General features: G+C 45.2%; 1 protein-coding gene across 3 annotated transcripts in view; it reads right to left on the reverse strand.

Annotated features, from left to right (window-relative positions):
• Window positions 1-20,414, reverse strand: part of ADAMTS17 (ADAM metallopeptidase with thrombospondin type 1 motif 17) — a 193,174-nt gene that overhangs the window by 25,810 nt on the left and 146,950 nt on the right. For all 3 annotated transcript variants that reach the window (XM_055002638.1, XM_055002639.1, XM_055002637.1), the window contains 3 exons: window positions 16,753-16,910; window positions 8,529-8,688; window positions 5,282-5,417 (listed from right to left, as the gene is read on the reverse strand). In XM_055002638.1, coding sequence (XP_054858613.1) covers window positions 5,282-5,417; window positions 8,529-8,688; window positions 16,753-16,910 — 454 coding nt within the window. The remainder of the gene's footprint in view (window positions 1-5,281; window positions 5,418-8,528; window positions 8,689-16,752; window positions 16,911-20,414) is intronic.

The raw sequence follows: 20,414 nt of genomic DNA on the forward strand, positions 1-20,414 counted from the left end.
GGAAGCTTGGCAGGTTACTCTGGGCCAGTCACACACACTCAGCCTTACCTACCTCACAGGGCTGTTGTAAGGGTAAAATGGAAGAGGAGAGAATGGCAGTGTAAACTGGTTTCAGTCCCCACTGAAGAGAAAAAGCAGGGTGCAAATCCCCAAATAAATAAATAAATAACTCATTTACAATTTTGGTGAGAGTTGAGCAGCAGAGGTGGACTGTTTTGAGAGCAACCCTTGGCTGACAATTGCCGGGCGAAAAAGATAAAGAGGAATGCATTCGAGAAACCTTGATAGGCCATCTCTGCAAAGTACTTCCTATGAGCTGTCACGAACGAAGATCCCCTCTATAATTACAGGAATTCCTGGTCAGAGTGCAGCAGTTCGAACAATAGCCCTGTGTGAGCAGAGCAAAGCGCTCAAGGAGATGGCAGCAATTGACTTGGCCTTTCAGGAAGTTGGAATTCCACTCTGTCATTTTAGGCCTGTCAACTTGATTAGTCTCCCAAACCAAACACATCTTCGTCTTGCAACTTGATGCTGAGGAAACCAAGCAGGGCGGGAGCTAAAACAGACCAAAGACAGCTACTGGCAAGAAAGCCTTTCTGAAAGTTTGTTTTTTAAAAAAACAACAATGAATAAAAACTTCTTTTTTTTTGTTAAACAGAGGAACAACAATTACGTACAGGCCAAGTTATCATTTGCTGAAAGTTTAGATCGAATGGGTGGTGATGGGACTCCGCATTACCAATTTACTGTCAGGATCTCAGAAGCAGGCGTGGCTGCTGTCCAGGAACTGCTGAATTAAATCTTGCAATGGTATTGTAATCTCGCTGTGATCTATAGCTTTTGGCAAAGAGAGGAGAGAAAAGGACCGAGAGCAAAAAGGAGAACTCAGCAGAGATGAAAGGAGTGGAAATCTTGGGAGAAGCCACCCTGGTTGTTTTCCTTCAGGATCGGCAGTTCGGACCCCACACCATACTTGCCTGAGAAAAAGCAGGTTGTGATCTCAATTTAAAGGGAAAGAAACATCACCCCCAAGGCCTGTCAATCCTGCCCTTATTGAATGGAGGAGCTTGTAAAGGCAGAGGAAAGGAGACAGCTTCTCATCCCCCCCCCCCTCAAATCACTGATCTGTGAGGAAAGGGAAAGAAGAGCCAGGAATTTTGGATAATTGACAGGGGGGCGGAATGGACAGTCCTGACCCACTCACATCTAACTACAGGAAAGGAGTCTTTTCATGCTGTTGGGGCAAAATGCCAAGTACTGCAAAGGAAAAAAAAAAGGCTAACTTCAGTTCCACTGTGCAAAGGCCAAATTTACAGCAGTGTCCTGGATGCCAGTGGGGAATCTTTTCAAGCAACGCTTTGTCTACGGAATGCATTTGCTGGCTACCGATTAAAATGTCTTTATAAAACTGATTTTTTTTTTTTAACGGAGGAAAAAAAGGAGAGCGGAAGAAATGAGAGGCTACAACAACAAGCCATTTGAATCACTCATGATTTTTTTAAAAAAATATTCTCACCAACTCAAGTTTGGGAGTGAGAGACAGTCAAGCCTGGAACATGGATGCGTCATGGCCGGTTTCAAGATTTGGCAGGATGCGTTTGGACCATCTGCATCCGTGATTCTCAGGGCTTTGGAACTACAGGTGGATCTTTGACATGTCGCCTGTACACTGGTTCTGTACACCGTTCTGTCATATGGCACACACCTTATGTTTCAGAAAAGTGGGTAAGGCTTTTGCTTGGAGGGGACTGCGGTTGAAGTTTGGTTCCCACCTTGAAACAGCTGACAACGGAGCGACAGAAGAGCCACAAGCCAACTCAGTGAAGCCTTCTTCACTGAGTTGGTTTCCCCACTGACAGATATCGTGAATATTTTTGCATTCAGCAACCCAAGAACTGCTTTTGTGACTTTGGTGGGCAGCGATGTCTAGCAGAAGCCTCACTGACAGGAAGTTTAAAAGGGTAGCCCTCATTCTAGTCTCTCAAAATCACATATAACCAGAGGCTGAGGCTGACGTGGAAAAACGGGAGACGTTACTGTAACAGCGCTGTAATAATTCCACTTGGACTCCAAAGGCAAATCCAGAGCTCGTTAAAAAAAGAAAAGAAAAAAAACATAGTCACGGTGAAAGAGAACGGTCTTTTTAAGATGTTCTCGGCCAGAGACTATGCCAAGCATGCATTTCTAATATCTGGGTGGGCAAACAGAAGTGGAAATTTAAATTCTACGGAGACGCAGAGAATGTGCTTCAGAAAACGTTTCCAGTTGGCAACGTCTTAAGTGTGAATGTGTGGTCGACCTGGAGAGAGCAAGGGAATGTTTAGGAGAGAGGGAGGCGTGGCCGTCTTGGATGCAAAGCACTGTGTGGATGTTTGTTGCCATGGTGCTTGGGGCAAAACGAACCAACGAGCGCACCATTCTCTACTTGTCCGATGGAGGTTAATAGCCCTTTATTGTGACTGTACGTTTGCTCGGTAATTCCACACCAAAAGCAGCAAAGCTGAAACCACAGGAAGAGGAAGACTTCAGGCAGCACAGCCACACAATTTAGGTTTCCCTTACTCAATGGAACCGGGTTGGGTCAGAACCACCCCTCAACTCAAACCCGTAAACTGCTTGCCATCTATCTAAAGGTTCGAAAGCCAGAGGTATCCAAGCGTCATATTGACAAAGAGACCTGCACCCACTCAGTCAAGAAACAAGGCAGCTCCACCAACCCATAATAAAAACTAAAGGAAGTGCTATAAAAAATCCAGTTTTACTTTCAGAAAATAGTCCAATGTGTTTTGAAAGAACGACTCTTTTTGATGTAAACTTTCCTTTTTGCAACTCTTTTCAGATAGACCAAGTTCTCTCATCCTTTGCCAGATTCGGGCAGGTAGTCATGTTGGTAAAACAGCAGGATTTGAGTCCAGTGTCGCCTTAGAGGCCAACAAGATTTTAAAGATAGGTCCGAATGAAACAGCCACTGAATGCCGCTGGTGGTCACGTACAGCTCTCAGTTCAAACGGGTTCAACACATCATCAATGACTTGCAACCTATGCTAGAGGATGCTCTTCTCTCACAAGCGCTGGGACATAAAGTTTTTCTTGTCCACGGACAGCCCCTAACCGTAAAACAACTTCTCACTCACGATACTGTACTTCCTGACACAGACATGGACTCCGGGACCAGGGCCCACAACAAACACGATGCCAACTCTGTCCCCATGTTTACTCTGACAGCACAATCACTGGGCCTAACAACACCAGTTTTACCATCTCAGGTTCATTCAGTCGCTCATCTTCCAATGTTATATATGCTATCAAGTGTCAGCAATGCCCTTCCACTCTCTACGTTCCCTGTGCAAAAGAATAAGTGAACCTAAATCTGACATTAAAAATCACAACACTCAAAAACTAGTGGGAGAACGTTTTAATCTTCCAGGACATTCCACTGCAGACCTCAGAGTGGATGTTCTCAAACAAAGAAGCTTCAAGGGCAGATTACAGTGTGAGATTGCTGAATGTAATTTCATTCACAAGTTCAGAACAGTGGAACCCACGGGGCTGAATAGAAACATTGGGTTCTTATCACATTACAGATGCTAACTGCTGCTTTAATCAAGCTGCATTGTACCTTTACATCGATTCCCTTCTTTACTTCACCCCATTGACCTCCTGATTGTGACATAAAGGCTCAGGGATCTCTACTTCTCCCTGTATCTGAAGAAGGGAACTTTCTCTCACAAACTTATACCCTGAAAATCTTGTTGGTATCTAAGGTTCCACTGGACTCAAATCCTTCTGTTCATCTTCTGCCAGAGATTCTTTTGGATATCTTTTTTCTTTGTTTGGACATTACAATCCGCACTGTCACAATTAGGTTCCCAACTGCCCAGTTCCAGTCTCTCACCCTTTAGAAACCGAGGAGCTGGAGAAAAATATCCTCCATAGCGATGCTCTAGGAATGTCTCCACGTCTTCATGGGCTTTACCAGAAAGATTAGGGGAAATTCTAAGAGCATCACCCAAAAGTGACATCACATCCTCCCCAAACTCCACTCTCCTTGGGCACCACTCCCCAAATTTCATGGCATTTGCGTAGGCAGTGTTGGGAACCCAGCCACGATAGACTAGTGAAAGGCTCGGAGGTGAGGAAAAAGAATGCGAGTAACTTCTTCATACCAACAAAGCATCTAAAATAAAATATAGCGATGTCATTTTATGCTGTTTCTATGGCTGAGTTTTTAATGATTTTCATGTTTTTAATGATTTTCTTGTTTTAATTATTTCACCATGCTTTATTTTGTAATAAACAGGTTCTCTGGAGAGGCAGCATATACATTTACAAATAAACAAATTCCAAGACCGAAGCAGTGCCAGTTTATACACAACCACAATTCCCCAGACCCAACCAACACAACCCCTGTTAACCTAAGTCTCAGAGCGGGACCACAAGTGACGCCTGACACAGGTTGGACACTTGCCAGCTTCCCTCAAGTTTTGATGGGAAATGTAGGCAGCTTGGCGGAATGTTGGACAAGTGACAGTTGAAAAGTCCACTGGACAGCAGTCGGAGAGCGAAGCTGCGAGACCAGGATGCCTACATTTCCCATCAAAACTTGAGGGAAGCTGACTAGTGTCCAACCTGTGTCAGGCGTCACTTGTGGTCCCACTCTCAGCACCATCTAAAAAATATCCAAGCTTTGGTGAATCTTCAGAAGATCGAGAGAAGTTGTATTATTATTAGGGGACAGTCACCAAGAACGCCTCTCTCGTTTACACCCAGGTGGTATTCGTATGTCTGTTACGTACCACTTCAGAAAATGCAGGTGGGTGTTCCCCGTGTTAATGTTCCTCTGATGAAAACTTCCTTCCACATAGAAAATGGGCATGTATGAAGTGGTTGAGTGTAACCTTCATTCATTCTTTTTCAAAATGCAGGAACTTTATACTCCAGGCACATCATCAGTAAGAACGAAGCCAAGCGTTTCCAGACGCTCTCAAGCGATATCGTGGCTTTCAAGCATGCTTGGCACAGTGATTATTTTGGATGCTGCTCTAAGGGAGGTGCGACAGGAGGCACAATGTCATTTGGGCTTCCACCAGTTTGTAATGTGAACACCTGCATTAGCCAGAGTGCTCATTTACATTACAAACGCCTCTCCTCTTGCTTTCTCTTCCATACCGTCTATGGTCAGACATTTGCATAAATACTACATGAGAGATTCAAGGGCAATTCAAGTTTATGAAAGGCTCTTGGACAGAGAAGTCTATGATGGCTTTATTGAGGCCCATACCTTGACTGGCAGGGATGGATGTTACATCTTCGAATCTGAGGATCTGGACGGGTAACACGCTGACAGGCACTATCATTTACTAGCATCATGGTCTTGTTGACAATGCGTGTACAGGACACAATGGTCTTACGTTCTCCTGAAAGCAAAGCAAAAAGGAGAGAGAGATGAATCATTCGGTGCTTGTCAATTTGTTAAAATATTAATGCACCGTTGTTTATTTAAGGAAAGTCAAAAGCGTTTAAAGCAACATTCAGTCCTTAAGGCATTAATACATCAGCGAGGAATATTTAATGTCTGTTGAATTCCAGATTGGCTTTGAACACATCCAGGGGCCATTTCGTAGAAAAAGAGCTGGAGGAACTCATTAACATAACTCATTAGCATAACTCATTCACATATGCCACGCCTCTTGCCATCACCGGAAGTGTGTCATTAGTATAACTGATTTGCATATGCCACACCCCCTGACATCACCTATTCTGGCTGTTTTGGACCCAATTCTGGCCATTCAGGGCCGAAATTGGGCCCAAAATGGCCAAAAGGGGCTGAAAATGGCTGAAAGGGGGCCCAAAATGGTCAGGATCAGGCTGCTGATGAGGGGGAGAGTGATCCACCACCCCTCAGAGACCCGATCTGGGCCATTTCAGCCCCAATTCAGGCCAAAACGGGCTCAAAATGGCCGAGAGTCAGGTGGGTGGGGCCACCTGACATGTGACCTCTTTAGGGAACTGCTTGAACTGCATTCCTGTGCGTTCCCCCTTGAAATGAGCCCTGAACACATCCCTCTTTTCAAAAAGTGAAACTATTTCTATTCACAGGAGGGCGAATTCTGTGCATCGAGGTTCAATCTGCCCAGACCTGCATGGCCCAGGCTAGTCCTATCTCGTTAGATCTCAGATGCTAAACAGGGTTGGCTCTGAATCATAGTTGGATGGGAGACCATCAAGGAAGTCCAGGGTTGCTATGCAGAGGCAGGCAATGACAATACATCATTGGCCCTTTTCACACTACATACTTGCTTCCAGAACATCGCGAAACGCAGTGCAAAAAATGCAGAAGATAGCGTCTTCTGCGCAAAACTCTTGCGAGAAGATGCTATCTTCCAAGTTTTTTGCGCTGCATTTCATGATGTTCTGGAAGCAAGTATGTAGTGTGAAAAGGGCCATTGTCTTGCCTTGGGTTGCCATAAGTTGGCTGTAACTTGATGGTACTTCATTCACACACACACACTCCTCAAACTAGATGTGACTTTTTTAGCGAGTCGAGTCAGGATCTTATTTGTCCCGTTATGGGGCTGCATGTAAACTGAATTCTGCATGCAGAAAAGAGTTTCCCAATCGGGGTGTTTTAGCTCAGGAAAACTGCGCAGGGAGGAAGGCTGAAGCCTCCCCCAGTGCCACAGTCTCCATCCGAATCAGGCTCTGCAGCACTTGGGACGAAAGTTCCATACAGTCAAATTGCATTGTGATACACTAAGATTCCCCCACCATAGACCAGGCCAGTTTATTTCTATTTCTCCCCTTACATAAGAGCTGCAAAGGCAGCCATCTCTTTTGGATTCTCTATACTACTATAGAAACTGCTGCATGCCATTAACAGGGAACGGGGTTTGGACAAATTCCATCATTAGGTCCAGTCCCCCATCCTCCATCAACCAGATCTTCTTTGATGATGGCTGTTACTTATGATCTTCCTTGGAAAACCTCTTGGTCTTCAGTTCTGGGATTCCTCATCACAGTGGCAGAAGTGATATAATTGGGGTTGGTGATGCTAGTTATAGGGAATGTTCCCGCCATCAGGAGAAGGGCCGTTAAAGTTTTGGGGCGCGAACTAGCCAGGGGGGTTGCCAGGGAAGAGCTAGGTTTAGACTAGGCAGAACAGAGAATGAAATCATCTCAGTTCCCAAGAAGCAGCACATAAAATTTCCAAATAAAACAATTATTATTAAAGGATATGTTTTGCATGCAGAAGGCGCTAGGTTCAATTTGGACATTTCCACAGTGTTTGGGGGAGGGGAGAGGAAGAAAGAGACCTTTCTTATTTATTTTACTTATATCCCTTTTTCTCCCTCATCAGGACCCAAAGCGGCTTCTTCTCATATCATTATCCCCTGCACTTTATCCTCTCAACAACCACCTCATGAGGTAGGTTATGCTGTGAGATTGGTCATTTCCACATGTCTTACCTGCCTGAGGAACATCGCTTGAAAGACCCGGAAGACACCATCTTCTCGCACGAAATCGCACCAGGAAGACACTGTTATCCAGGAGTTTTGTGTGATTTCAAGCAAAACTCGAGATAACAGTGTCTTCCTGGTGCGATTTCGCACGAGAAGACGGTGTCTTCCGGGTCTCTCAAGCGATGTCCTGCAGGCAGGTAAGACGTGTGGAAATGGCCATTGTGACGGGCCAAGAATCATCTGGCAAGCTTCTATGGTACAGTAGGGATTGCAACTCGGTCATCCAAGGTCCTATTCCGACAGTCTAACCACTACCTCATGCCAGCTCTCTTATAGTTTTTCTCTGCGAGAGACCTCAGATAGTTCCTGCCTGACAAGGCGGACAGTACTGCATTCTACAGGCCCAACTCTGACATAGCACCTGCGAGTTATTTTATTTATACGCGTAATACTTCAGGTTTTATCACAGTTTTGTGAATTTTTTTGTAAGCTGTTGCGTGTGATGAGGTTATTTTATGGATCAAACAATCCGGGTAGTAGTGGGGAAATTATTAATAGTTATCGCCAGGGGTCATTTTGTAGAAAAAGAGCTGGAGGAACTCATTAGCATAACTCATTAGCATATGCCATGCCTCTTGCCATCACCAGAAGTGTGTCATTGGTATAACTGATGTGGCATATGCCACACCCCCTGACATCACATATTCTGGCTGTTTTGGACCCAATCCTGGCCATTCGGGGCCAAAATTGGGCCGCAAATGGCAAAAGGGGGCTGAAAATGGCTGAAAAGGGGCACAAAACAGTCAGGATCGGGCCGCTGCTGAGTGGGAGAGTGATCCACCACCTGTCAGAGGCCCGATCTAGGCCGTTTCAGCCCCAATCCAGGACAAAATGGGCCCAAAATGGCCGAGTCAGGTGGGCGGGGCCACCTGACGTGACCTCTTTGGGGAACTGCCAGAACTGTGTTCCGGCGCGTTCCCCCTCGAAATGAGCCCATGTTATCACTACCATTATCTTCTCTTAAACTTCATCATTTGACTTCATTCCATTCCTTTGCCCCAGACTCACCTCCTCCACACTGGACACTGCAGCCTTCCCACCCGCTGTGTGTCCAAATATATAAGGAGTCCTGCAGGCTTTCTGGCTCAGTTCTGTTTTCAGCAGAATAATTCACAGGGATGGTGTATTCGTAGTGGATCCCATAGTTTTGGTCATGGAACAGCAGCACCTGGTTGAGATAGCAGGAGACAGAGCTGTTAATGGGGAGTGGCGAGGGGGGAAAACATCAAAACAGTCACGCAAAAATGCCAAGGTGGGCAAAACAACCAACCAAAAGCTTTAGATAGAATTTTGTGAGGAACCATCTGTTTCTGAGGTATTCTCATCCTCAAAGTCTGACTTGGAGACCCTGACACTTGAGAGGCAGTGTCAAGCAATGGTTAGAGTGCTGGACTAGGATGAGAGAATCCCAGGTTCAAATCCCTACTCTGCCAGGGAGGTTTGCTGGATGATATTGGGCCGCTCCCACACTCTCGGCCCAACCAACCTCACAAGGCGGTTGTGAGGATAAAATCGAGGAGAGGAGAATTATGTAAGCCACTTTGGGTCCCCTTGCAGGAGAATGGCAGGGCATAAATGAAGTAAAGAAACAAATACATTCCACTGGCAGGTGAAAACATTCAAAACATTTCCTTCTGGACGCCGTGCTTGGGAATGTTTTTAGTTTATTATTGCCCATCTCCTTTTTATCATGCTTTTCCTAGAGGGAGCTCAGAGGCGCACATCGCCATTTTAATTTAGCTGCTTCTATTGGGCTTTTTAGGATTGCTTTGAGATTATATGGGTTTGATTTATTTGTATTTCATGTTGTTTTAGAATTCCTCTCACTGAGAAATTTGGCTACTAAATGTCTGAAAACAATCAAAGAAAGAATATGCCTTTAGTACAAAATTTTGGGCCTCGGTTGTTTTCCCACCCATTAGTTTGCTTCTGGCGACTCAACCAAAAGTAATTAAGGCTGCCGGAAATGTGAAATCAACCACCCTTACTCTTCCAGACACTCATTTAACGTCCTTGAACCTGTGGAATTAAGATGCCATTGATTGTGCATGTTTAAATTTGTCTGGGGGAATTCAGGTATGCTGGAAGGAGTATCTGGCACCGGTTGGGATAGAAACAGGGAGGAGGGGTGTGGAAGACGCAGGTGATACTGTATCTCACTGCAGTGAAATGGTACGTGAGCTTATTGAATTACCTGGAGGTGGTTAGAGGCCCAACTGAACAAACCGAACCATAAACAAACACTGTAATGTGTTGTCTGGTGTGTGGTAGGGAACAGAGCCAATGAGAAATGATCTGACCCTCTGATAGCTTGAGGCATCTGTCAATGCTTCAGCCTCACAGAAAATGATGAAATAGATAAAACTCTCCCCATCCCATCGCCCATATACACAACCAGACAATACTGAAAATGGCGTAGGAAAAGCTGCAACTCCACCCCGACTCCCCGCAAGTCAGTCCATGGGATCAAAATCAAGCTTGGACCTCTTGTTTGCTTGATACCAATTTAAACCATTTGTGGTGCAAATTAACTGCCAGAAAATTGCCACTGGGAGGTATGATGGAGTTATATTTCTCTTCCTCTTACATTTTTACCTCACTCTTCTTCTAAGGAGATCGGTGTGGGGATCAGGCATAGGACTCCCCCATTTCTTCTTTACAACTGTCCTGTGAGGTAGGCTAGGTCAAGACTGAAGTCACCTAGCGAGCTTCAGCATTCAGTGGGTATCTGAACACTGTTCTCTTTGGTCCTAGTGTGGTACTCTACCCATGACCCCATGCTGGGTCTTACACATGCCTTGCTTAACCAAATCAGAGTCCCTTCCAGGGCTTTTTTCTGGGAAAAGAGGTGGTGGAACTCAGTGGTGGAACTCAAGACCACATAATGACATCACTTTGGGTCAGCTGGAACAAGGGGGGAGTTTTTTAAAGTTTAAATTGTCCTCGGTGAAAATGGTCACATGGCCGGTGGCCCTGCCCCCTGATCTCCAGACAGAGGGGAGTTTAGATTGCCCTCCGCACCGCTCCAGTGGCGCGGAGGGCAATCTAAACTCCCCTGTCTGGAGATCAGGGGGAGGGGCCACCGGCCATGTGACCATTTTTAAGAAGTTCCGGAACTCCGTTCCACCGCGTTTCCGCTGAAAAAAAGCCCTGGTCCCTTGCAGTAAGTACATAAGAACTGCTTTGCTGGTGAGTCAAGAGACACTCTCAGCCTAACCTACCTCACAGGATTGTGGTGAGGATAAACTGGAGGACAGAACGATGTAAGCTGATTTGAGTCCCCGGAGAAAGGCAAGGCATAAATGAAGCAAATAAATACATAAATAAATCAAAAGGGCAACCTCTCAGTACAATGCACAACCCAATCCTTCCCTGTCTTACATTTATTTATCTACTTCACGTGTGCTCTGCCTTTCTTCACAATGGGAACCCAAAGTGGTCCCTTGCCTCCATTGCATCCTCATCACAATCCTGTGAGATAGATTCGCTCTTGGCAAGAGCAGGGAGGGGAACTGAGGGCCAAGCTACACATGACGAATGACACTTGAACGGCAAGTGTATTTCTCCCTGTTCACTTGCCCTCCACTCAATCCACTTGCCGTTCAAGTGTCATTCGTCATGTGTAGCTTGGCCCTGAGTGTGTGTCCCTCCAACCCTGAAATGCAATTTTTCAAGAGTAGCAGCTTCCCTTTCAGCGTGAACTTTGCCTTCTGAAACAAACACCTTTGCACTGAAAACTGAGCTCCTTGAACTTTTGACTCAGCAGTAGTTGACAGGCTTACCTTTTGTGAATTTTTCAAATCTTTTTTTTTAAAAAACCCTCACCTAAGCTAGTGCCCCCAGGCAGTGAACGGTACAGAAGACACTATGGTACAACCTGTGTGGATTGTGCACCACCCAAGCGTTGTTCTCCAACATCCTGCTGTGATGTTTGAGAAAACGGGATACTTACCTCTTCAGGCACCTGGATCTGGATAGCCCAGGTAAGCCTGATCTCATCAGATTTCAGAAGCTAAGCAAGATTGGCCTTGGTTAGTAATTGGATGCAAGACCTCCAGTGAAGACCAGGGTTGCAGAGACAGGCAATGGCAAACCACCTCTGTTAGTCTCTTGCCATGAAAACCCGCCACCAGGGGTCACCGTAAGTCAGCTATGACTTGAAGGCACTGTCCACCACCACCTCTTCAGGCATGGAATGGAACAGTGATCTGGAACCACTACCCTGGGGTTACTGTGGAGCAATACAGAAACTCATCCCTTAAGGATGAAAACAGGCATCCTTGCCCACTCATTTGCTTCCTTCAAATCTCTCCTTAAAACATACCTTTTCCACATCAGCCAGTTTGGTGTAGTGGTTAAGAGCGGTAGGACTCTAATCTGGAGAGCCGGGTTTGATTCCCCACTCCTCCACTCAAAGCCAGCTGGGTAACCGTGGGTCAGTCACAGCTTCTCAGAGCTCTCTCAGCCCCACCCACCCTCACAGGGTGATTGTTGTGGGGTAATAATAACACTTTGTAAACCGCTCTGAATGGGCATTAAGTTGTCCTGAAGGGCAGTATATAAATTGAATGTTGTTGTTGTTGTTGTTATTATTATCCCTGCTGAATCTAAGGATGCAACTGAAATGAATGTGCATACTTGCGAAGGATCCATGCACGTCAGTGAGCATAAATATCTTATGAAATAGGTTGAATAATTTACAGGGAAATCTGGGGCAGAGTTAGCAGCTCTGCATAGCAAAATGCCTTGAACTTCCCCCTTCTGTGCAAATCAAAACCCAAACCAACGATCCACTTTCTGCCAACACATTTGCGTGCCAAACCATGACTGTCGCTGGCAGCCTGCCAAATCCCGACTCATACAGTCGTAAAAGGAGCCCACAGAATACTGTTAAAAAGGGCGGCCTCTATATGAAGAAAGGTTCAGGTGGGTAGATGCGTTGGTCTGCAGTAGAAGAACAAGATTCATGCCCGGTAGCATCTTAAAGATTTCCTGGGTATAAGCGTTCAAGAGTCAAAGCTGCCTTCATCAGACGTGACTTTTGAAAGCTTATACTCTGGAAATCTTGTTGGTTTTTAAGATGCTGCTAGACTTGAATCTTGCTCTTTTACATGGAGAAAGAGACTGGTACAAATGGACTGTTCCTGAACTGGTAACATCTATGGAGTCACCTGGGAGTGACTGCTCAGCTCCCATGAATCTTATTTTGACACAGAAGGGCATCCAACATTGACTTTTGTAATTCAATACAGAGCCCCAGGCTTGGCGTAATGACTAGGAGCTGGGCCTTTCGACCTTGACTAGTGAATACTGAAGTTCTTTCTGGATGCTCTGCTGCACTCTCGCTTGAAGCCCCAGCATCTGAAAATACAGTGGTTGGTTCATGCCTATCAAAGTTGTGTACATATCTGTCAATAGGTGAGCTACCCTCTCAGTTCTCAGAACATAAGTGACTGACACATTGGGAGGATCGACCCATGGTTGATAAGTAATTGCAAAGTCTGGATTTGGCCATGGCTGCTCTTATCCTTACACCATGCAAATCCTACCATCGTTTAATTCAGGGATCCCCAGTCTAGGAGTGCCATGGCACCTACTGATACCTTTCCTGGAGCCCGCCAAGTGTTTTTACAAAGTGGGTGGGACCAGGTGGGGCTTTTGCCCAGCAAGGCTTCTGACTGGCCATTGGTGATTTGATTCGCTGTGCAAATTTTTTAAAAAAACATTGCTTTGGCAGCAGCTGCTACCACAGCACAAGTATCTTCACTGTGGGACTAAAGGTAAGCTATGGCAGCCATTTCGTGGCTGACTCCGCCTCCCGGGGCAGCCATTTTGTGGCTGTGCCCACCACGCTCTGCCAGAATTCCAAAAGTGCCTGCAGGCTCAAAAAGATTGGGAATCCTTGGTTTTACTGTTCGTTTTTAAAGGTTGGGTGTAAGTGAAAATGGCTGGGTGTATTGCTCAGCAAACGTGTGCCATGGATCATTTATAGTCTGGGTAGATCCAGGCTCCAAGGAGATACTGGGCCAGATAACCCTTGAGGCCCTTCTAGTCCTTTAATTCTATGAAAGCAGGCACTCTTTACCAGTCTTTTTTTTTTTTTTTTGCTGATCTGTATGAAAACAGACAAATATCTTTTGCAAGATGGGGGGAAATAAAAGACACATCTGTAGCTACAGAAGGAGCTTTATTAGTCTGAGTTGGAGGCCAAAGCTAAGACAGACCCAGACAATCAGCTATAGTTTTTAAAGCTTTTTGCAGGATCCAAAACGCTCGGTGCTCGCCAGCACAAGAAGTGAGAGCCCCACCCTGCCCTTATTTAAGCAAACGAGATGCTAACGACCTTGCTGTACAGCTCGGAGGAAGCAGTCCTATTGGGAAGCATCTCGGGGGCTGGGATTGTCTTTGGTTGCCAAGTGGAGGCCTGAAACAGACCTAGCTACACAAACACTCATTTATCCAAGAAACATACTTACAGTAACGCGTTTGGAGAAATGCCTTGGATATATATATTTTTTAAAAGTCTAAACTCCTTACAAAAAGAGATCCTTTATTATCTCAATCTGGGAACAAGGTTGGAGAAATCTAAGAGCTCATATGAAATCAATTTCAAGCAATTGTGTAGCCACATATTATATGTATATATGTATGCGAGCACGTGTGAGTATAATTGGTTTCAAATGGAGGTCATGATGATACATTTACCCAGGTGGGTTTGTACTTTGTTAAACTGTGTTCCACCACAGTTTAGACCAGTGGTTTTCAAATTGTACCATGGGATATCTTGGTGAGTTCTTGGAAGTTGATCAGAGATTCTTCATTTGGGAGGTAAGAAAGAGTGGATGAGCTACCCAAGAAAGCCAGATTTTTTGTACTTTGGATTCCTCCTTACAACAAGTAGCTGCTGGAAGTCACTTGGGTTGTCTAAGGTACACCCTTACAGGATAGTGGTGAGATCAGGATAGCAGTGAGTCCACTTCCCCTCACAGCTGAATGGGAAGCACACTCTAAAGTAGGAATCGAAACTTTCTGATCTGGGGTCCACATATTTGGAAAGCGCCCTCAAGTTACAGCTGATTTATGGCGACCCCTGGTGGGGTTTTTACGGTAAGAGACTAACAGAGGTGGTTTGCCATTGCCTGCCTCTGCAACCCTGGTCTTCATTGGAGGTCTCCCATCCAATTACTAACCAAGGCGAACCCTGCTTAGCTTTTGAGATCTGACGAGATCTGGCTCACTTGGGCTATCTAGGTCAGGTCAGGGTCCACATATAGCACCAACTTTATAACATGATGGGACCCACCTTTAATTTTTCAAACTTGTGCATCTGTTCTCTCGTTTGTTCAGTTTCTCTTTCTCTCTATCCCCCTTGTCTTTCTTAAAAACCTTTAAAACGTGATGAAAACAATGGTGGGTGGTATCTTCGTGTGACTCAGATGGGTTGTGTCTGGACCCCATCTGTTGGTTCAGTGTTCTAGAACACAGCCCAGAATTTTGTGCAGTGCTTGGGATTTCGGTAATAGATGTTCAGGGTCTCCTTGGCAAGCAAAAGATCCCCTTGAAAGCAGACAAGTTTAAAAGTGGATGGTTTAACTTTGGACAAAGTTGAGTGGGCTTCCCTTTGTTTATTTGTTATTTTGATCTTAAGCTGCCTCTAAAGGACAAAATAGACCTGATGAAGGAGGTCCATGACTGTCTTTTCCTGATGCCTGTGGCTGAGAACAGATTTAGGGGAAGTAATTTAGAGGTGGAGAACAATGTAAGGAAAAGATTACACGCTCCATCCCACAGAGTTGCTGCCCAGATTGAATCCAAGTCTTCTCACATCTGCTTTTAAAGGAACATTAAAGGAATCAGGAGAACTCATCCCACATCACATCTGGTTTGGTCCTCAACCAAGTTCTTAAAGCAGGAAACAGGGAAACGCTTGCATTAAAACAATTAAGTTCTAACAACACTAGCACTGTGTGTGTAAAATGCTATCAAGTCACAGCCAATTTATGGTGACTCCATAGGGTTTTCAAGGCAAGAGATGAGCAGATGTGGTTTGTCATTGCCTGCCTCTGCATAGCGACCCTTGACTTCCTTGGTGGTCTCCCATCTAAGTATTAACCAGGACCAACCCTGCTTAGCTTCTAAGATCCAATGAGAATGGATTAGCTGGGGTCATTCAGGTCAGAGCACACTAATATTACAAAACATAAAAAGACAAAAAACTCCATCAAGTAGTAACCCTCTGCTTTTCCTTAAATATCAGCAATATAGTATTATCTTACAGCAGCTTACATACAATTAAAAACATTTTTTATGTTTTTCCTGGTGCTATTATTGTCAGGTTATCCTTAAATATTTGTGCTTTTGTAATTTTTTCGCAAGTTCCTTTGCAGATACCATCAATGAAAAGATTGTTAACTAGGAGATCACAAAAAAGGCATTGGGCATGACCGCAGAACAAAAGTTCATCACCTCTTTTATGAAGATACTAACTCCACTAATGGGTATCAATAGTTCAGTTTTACAGTATCTGATAGAGGTGGGCACGAACCAACATACGAACCAAAATTCGTCACAAACCAGGCCAATTTGTGGTTCATGAACCAGCAGTTCATCAGAGCCTGTTTCTGACGAACCACCACAAACTTTTAGGCCGGTTCGTTTGGTTCGTTTTTTGGTTCATCATTGCAGACAGCCTGGTGCCGATCAATCAGTTTCCTAGGCAATGGCAGGCATGCTTTTTGCAGCCCCGGAAGTGAATTTCTGCTGCCCTGGAAGTGACGTTTTCATGAACCAAACAAACCAGTTCATGAACCAGGGCAAGTTCATAAAAGTTCATGGTTCGTGAAACGCAATGAACCACGAACAACACGGTTCGTTCCCCCCCCCCAGTTTGTGCCCATCTCCAGTATCTGATAGTACAGTACTATCCAGTAGTATCTGCCTGTATCCCAAGGAGAGTTTATCACATTTTATTGTGACAGATAGGTCAGGCTAAAAGACAGTGATTTGCCTAATGCCACATAGACAGCTTCAGGGCCAATTGGGGGATTTGGAACCAGGTGTTGCTGGAGTAAAGTCAACACTAAGTTCACAATACCACCCTAATTTTCAAGGGTTGCACTTTCTTTAGGTCTAAAAAAATCAAAGCATGTCGGGAACCAGATAAAGAAGCACACAGTTACTTTGGAACTCAAAAATCGCTGAAGAAAAGACGATCGAAATAGCTCAAAATTACCATCAAGTGGAGTGGTATTTTAGTAGGTCCTTTGGCTGAGATTTTCTCCCACAGGCCTCTTCGCACGTACCGGACAGTAGTTCCTGCGATCTGAAACTCTCCAGGAAGTTCAATTTTCCAGTCACTATTAATGGATTTCTTACTGGAATCTTTCAAAGCTGGAAAAAAGAATCAAAACAGCATGGGACACAAATTCATAACTGAAGACAGATTGCCACCGTTTAGCCATACTATGATAAATGTCCATTTTTGGTAGCAGACAACAATTTGAGAAGCTGCTGGTATTCTCCCCTTGTCATTATTTTAAAACTTCATTTACACCTCTCTCTCCATGGGGTTCTCGAAGTGGTTTACATCACTCTCGTCTCTGTTATACTTTAGAATCATCCCTCAGTTCAGAAGCTGCTAGAGACAGTATCTATCCTACTTGTGTTGCTCTCATTGCAATCTTGAGCAGAGTAACTCATTCCAAGCCCATTGAGTTCAATGGACTTATAGGAGGGTAGAATCAATTTAGGTTTGCATTGTAAATCTTTCTCATTGATGTTTCTCATTGATGTTCTAGTTTAGTAAAGACGGGGGTATTTTGTTTTATGTCAGGTAGCATTCAAAAGTAGAGTGCATCCCAACTGTACTCTAAAGTGGTAAAAAAACCAAGCACCCCCTCTCCTCATTTTGAGTGGCTCTCAGGTGCACCTGTTGTAAACCTGTGGATTTAAAAAAAAAAACTTACCTATGAAAACATTTATCTCCCATCTTTATCTCTGAGGCTCAAAGCAGCATATAAATCATCCCACTAAAACCATAAATACAAAACACTCAACAGCAACATTCTGATCCTACATTAAAATGTAGTATCTGCAGGGCTCATTTTGAGGGGGAACGCGCAGGAACACAGCTCCGGTAGTTCTCCCAAAAGGTCACATGCCAGGTGACCCCACACACCTGATTTGTGGCCATTTTGGGCCCATTTCGGCCTGGATCAGGGCCAAAACGGCCCAATTCGGGCTCAAAATGGCTAGGATCAGGTCCCAGCCAGCCAGGATTGGTCCCAAAATGGCCAGGATCGGGCCTCTGACAGGTGGTGGATCACTCTCCTGCTCAGCAGTGGCCCAGTCCTGACCATTTTGGGCCCCTTTTTGGCCATTTTCAGACCCTTTTGGCCATTTTGGGCCCAATTTCAGCCCTGAATGGCCAGGATTGGGTCCAAAACAGCCAGGATAGGTGATGTCAGGGGGTGTGGCATATGCAAATCAGTTATACTAATGACACACTTCCGGTGATGGCAAGAGGCGTGGCATATGTGAATGAGTTATGCTAATGAGTTATGCTAATGAGCTCCTCCAGCTCTTTTTCTACGAAATGGCCCCTGGATGTGTTCAAAGCCAATCTGGAATCTGTGTGGATGGTAGGAAAAGTTTACTTAAAATGATGAATTAACTGTGTTAAAAGCAAGAAAGCACAGAAAAGGAGCCATTTCAAGGCAAAGGTATCTGGAATTTTATCTATTTCCTTTCAATGCTGTAATGCAATGGCCAACTTTCAAATCTTTGCAGCTAAGTGCAAAGCAGCAAAACCTGAAAAGCAGCTCAGAAATAAGAGCCAAGGTCCACTCAAATTAATTTTCTGATTTTGTTACGACAAATATTGTTTCATTGCCCAGATGTGTAATTAAAAGGAGTATGCTGGGGTGGAGTGGGGTGGGGTAGGAAGCTGCCCAATTTAGCATAATACTCTTTCCGTTTGATGAAAGGAAAGCCATTCACACACACACTCTAACATGCCTCAAACCATATTTTTTTAAAAATTTGTTCTGCAAGTTTGCACCCGGTAAGATCTTCCTCTTAAAACCCCAGATTCCTTCCATTTTACTTCCTGGCTCATAGATACAGGCATTTTCTTGTTCAAGGGGGCTTGTAAAAGGAACATGAATTGGGGCAGCGTAGGATCAACAAAGGTGGAGGGGAACAGCTTGCGGTGAATGGAACATCCATTTCAAGTGAAGCCGGTTCATTTCCAAAGCACCCTAGCCAGCCCACAGAGGAACCAAAACTTTGAAAGCGGTAATGAGCTCCAGCCATCTCTCCAAGGTTAAACACGGCTATGTTTGCATAGACCTCAGGACTTATTAAAGTTACAGTGGCAGGAAATTGTAGCTCTTTGATCTCTCAATTATCCTGCTTACGCTTTTGGATCTTTGCCCATGTTTTGCTTCTAGGCTTTGGATAACAAAGCCATCGATCTTTGTGCCATACGGCAGCAGCAGGGAAGGTGTGGCAGCAACCAGGATGGGGTGGAGGGGGGGAGAAGAGAGACAGATGAGGGCGATTCCTGAGGGAGCGACACTCTGGACATACGGCTGTCCAAATGCCATGCTCTGGCTTCTCCTTTTGTTTGTTTAAACCCCACTCAGCCACCTACAATCATGGAGCTGGAGACAGGAGCCACGGCTCACCCTGTGGGCCCCCTCCCCCAGTTTGTAACTTTTGTCCTAAATATTCAAAGTATTGACATAACTGCACATAACATTTCCCCCTGGGGCTACACTGTCGGATGTGCATTTCCATGCTAGGAATTCCTACTAGGGTTCCCAAACTTGCGCCAGCAAAGGCCAGATTTGGGAGCAGCGCCTGAGGTGGGAGGAGCTTCAGGAGGATGTGATGTCACTTTCAAGTGATGCTGTAGGAATTTCCCCTGATTTATGTGGCAAATAACATAGAGAATGGGGGTCATTCCTAGAGTGTCACCTTCAACGGCATCCTCCTGCTCCTCAAATCAAAGGGTTGAGAGACTGAGGGTTGAGCCTGCCTGTTGCCAGTGGACAAATGACAAGCTTAATTCCCAGGCATGGACAGGCCTGATTCAACCGGGACCATGAAACTCAAGGAGAAGGGGCTCTGGCTCTTCCTCCCAACCCATGCTGTTTTTCTGATTTAAAATGTCTGGGGGGGGGGAGGTGTCCCCATTGCCCCATTGAGAAAACCTTCATGTATCTGATCAGTACACGTGGAGCTCCCAGTGAAGCAAGCAGCTGCCCCTACAGTCATTTCAGGTTATGAAAATGGCATGAGAGTGGAACAAGGTTGCCAACTTAAGGCTGGGAAAATCTTGGGAGATTCAGGGGTGGAGCCTGGGGAGGGCAGGGACCTCAGCAGGATATGCGGGTTGGGACCGGCATATCTTCGGGACCGCCTCTCCCTGTACTTTCACCGGAGATTGCTTCGATCAGCAAATAAATATTTACTTGTGGTCCCCGGCCCTAAGGAAGACCGCCTCGCTTCAACCAGGGCCAGGGCCTTTTCAGTCCTGGCCCCAGTCTGGTGGAACGCTCTGTCAATGGAAACCCGGGCCCAGCGGGACATATTATCATTCCGCCGGGCCTGTAAGACAGAGCTGTTCCACCAGGCATTTGGTGATTGAAGGGGGCGGTGCCATGTCAGCCTCCCACCTTTGGGGTGGGGGAGGGTTCTCCCCACCACTGCACTTTGTTAATTTGTTTTATTGTTTGTAAATTGATTTTAGTTCTTGTTTTTATCAATTTTAACTGTTCACCGCCCAGAGCCCCTGGGGATGGGCGGTATATAAATTGAAATATAAATAAATAAAAATAAATAATGCCATAGAGTCCACCCTCCCAAGCAGCCATTTCCTCCAGGGGAACT

The sequence above is a fragment of the Eublepharis macularius genome, chromosome 18 (genome assembly GCF_028583425.1).
Source record: "Eublepharis macularius isolate TG4126 chromosome 18, MPM_Emac_v1.0, whole genome shotgun sequence".
Taxonomy (NCBI): Eukaryota; Metazoa; Chordata; class Lepidosauria; order Squamata; family Eublepharidae; genus Eublepharis; species Eublepharis macularius.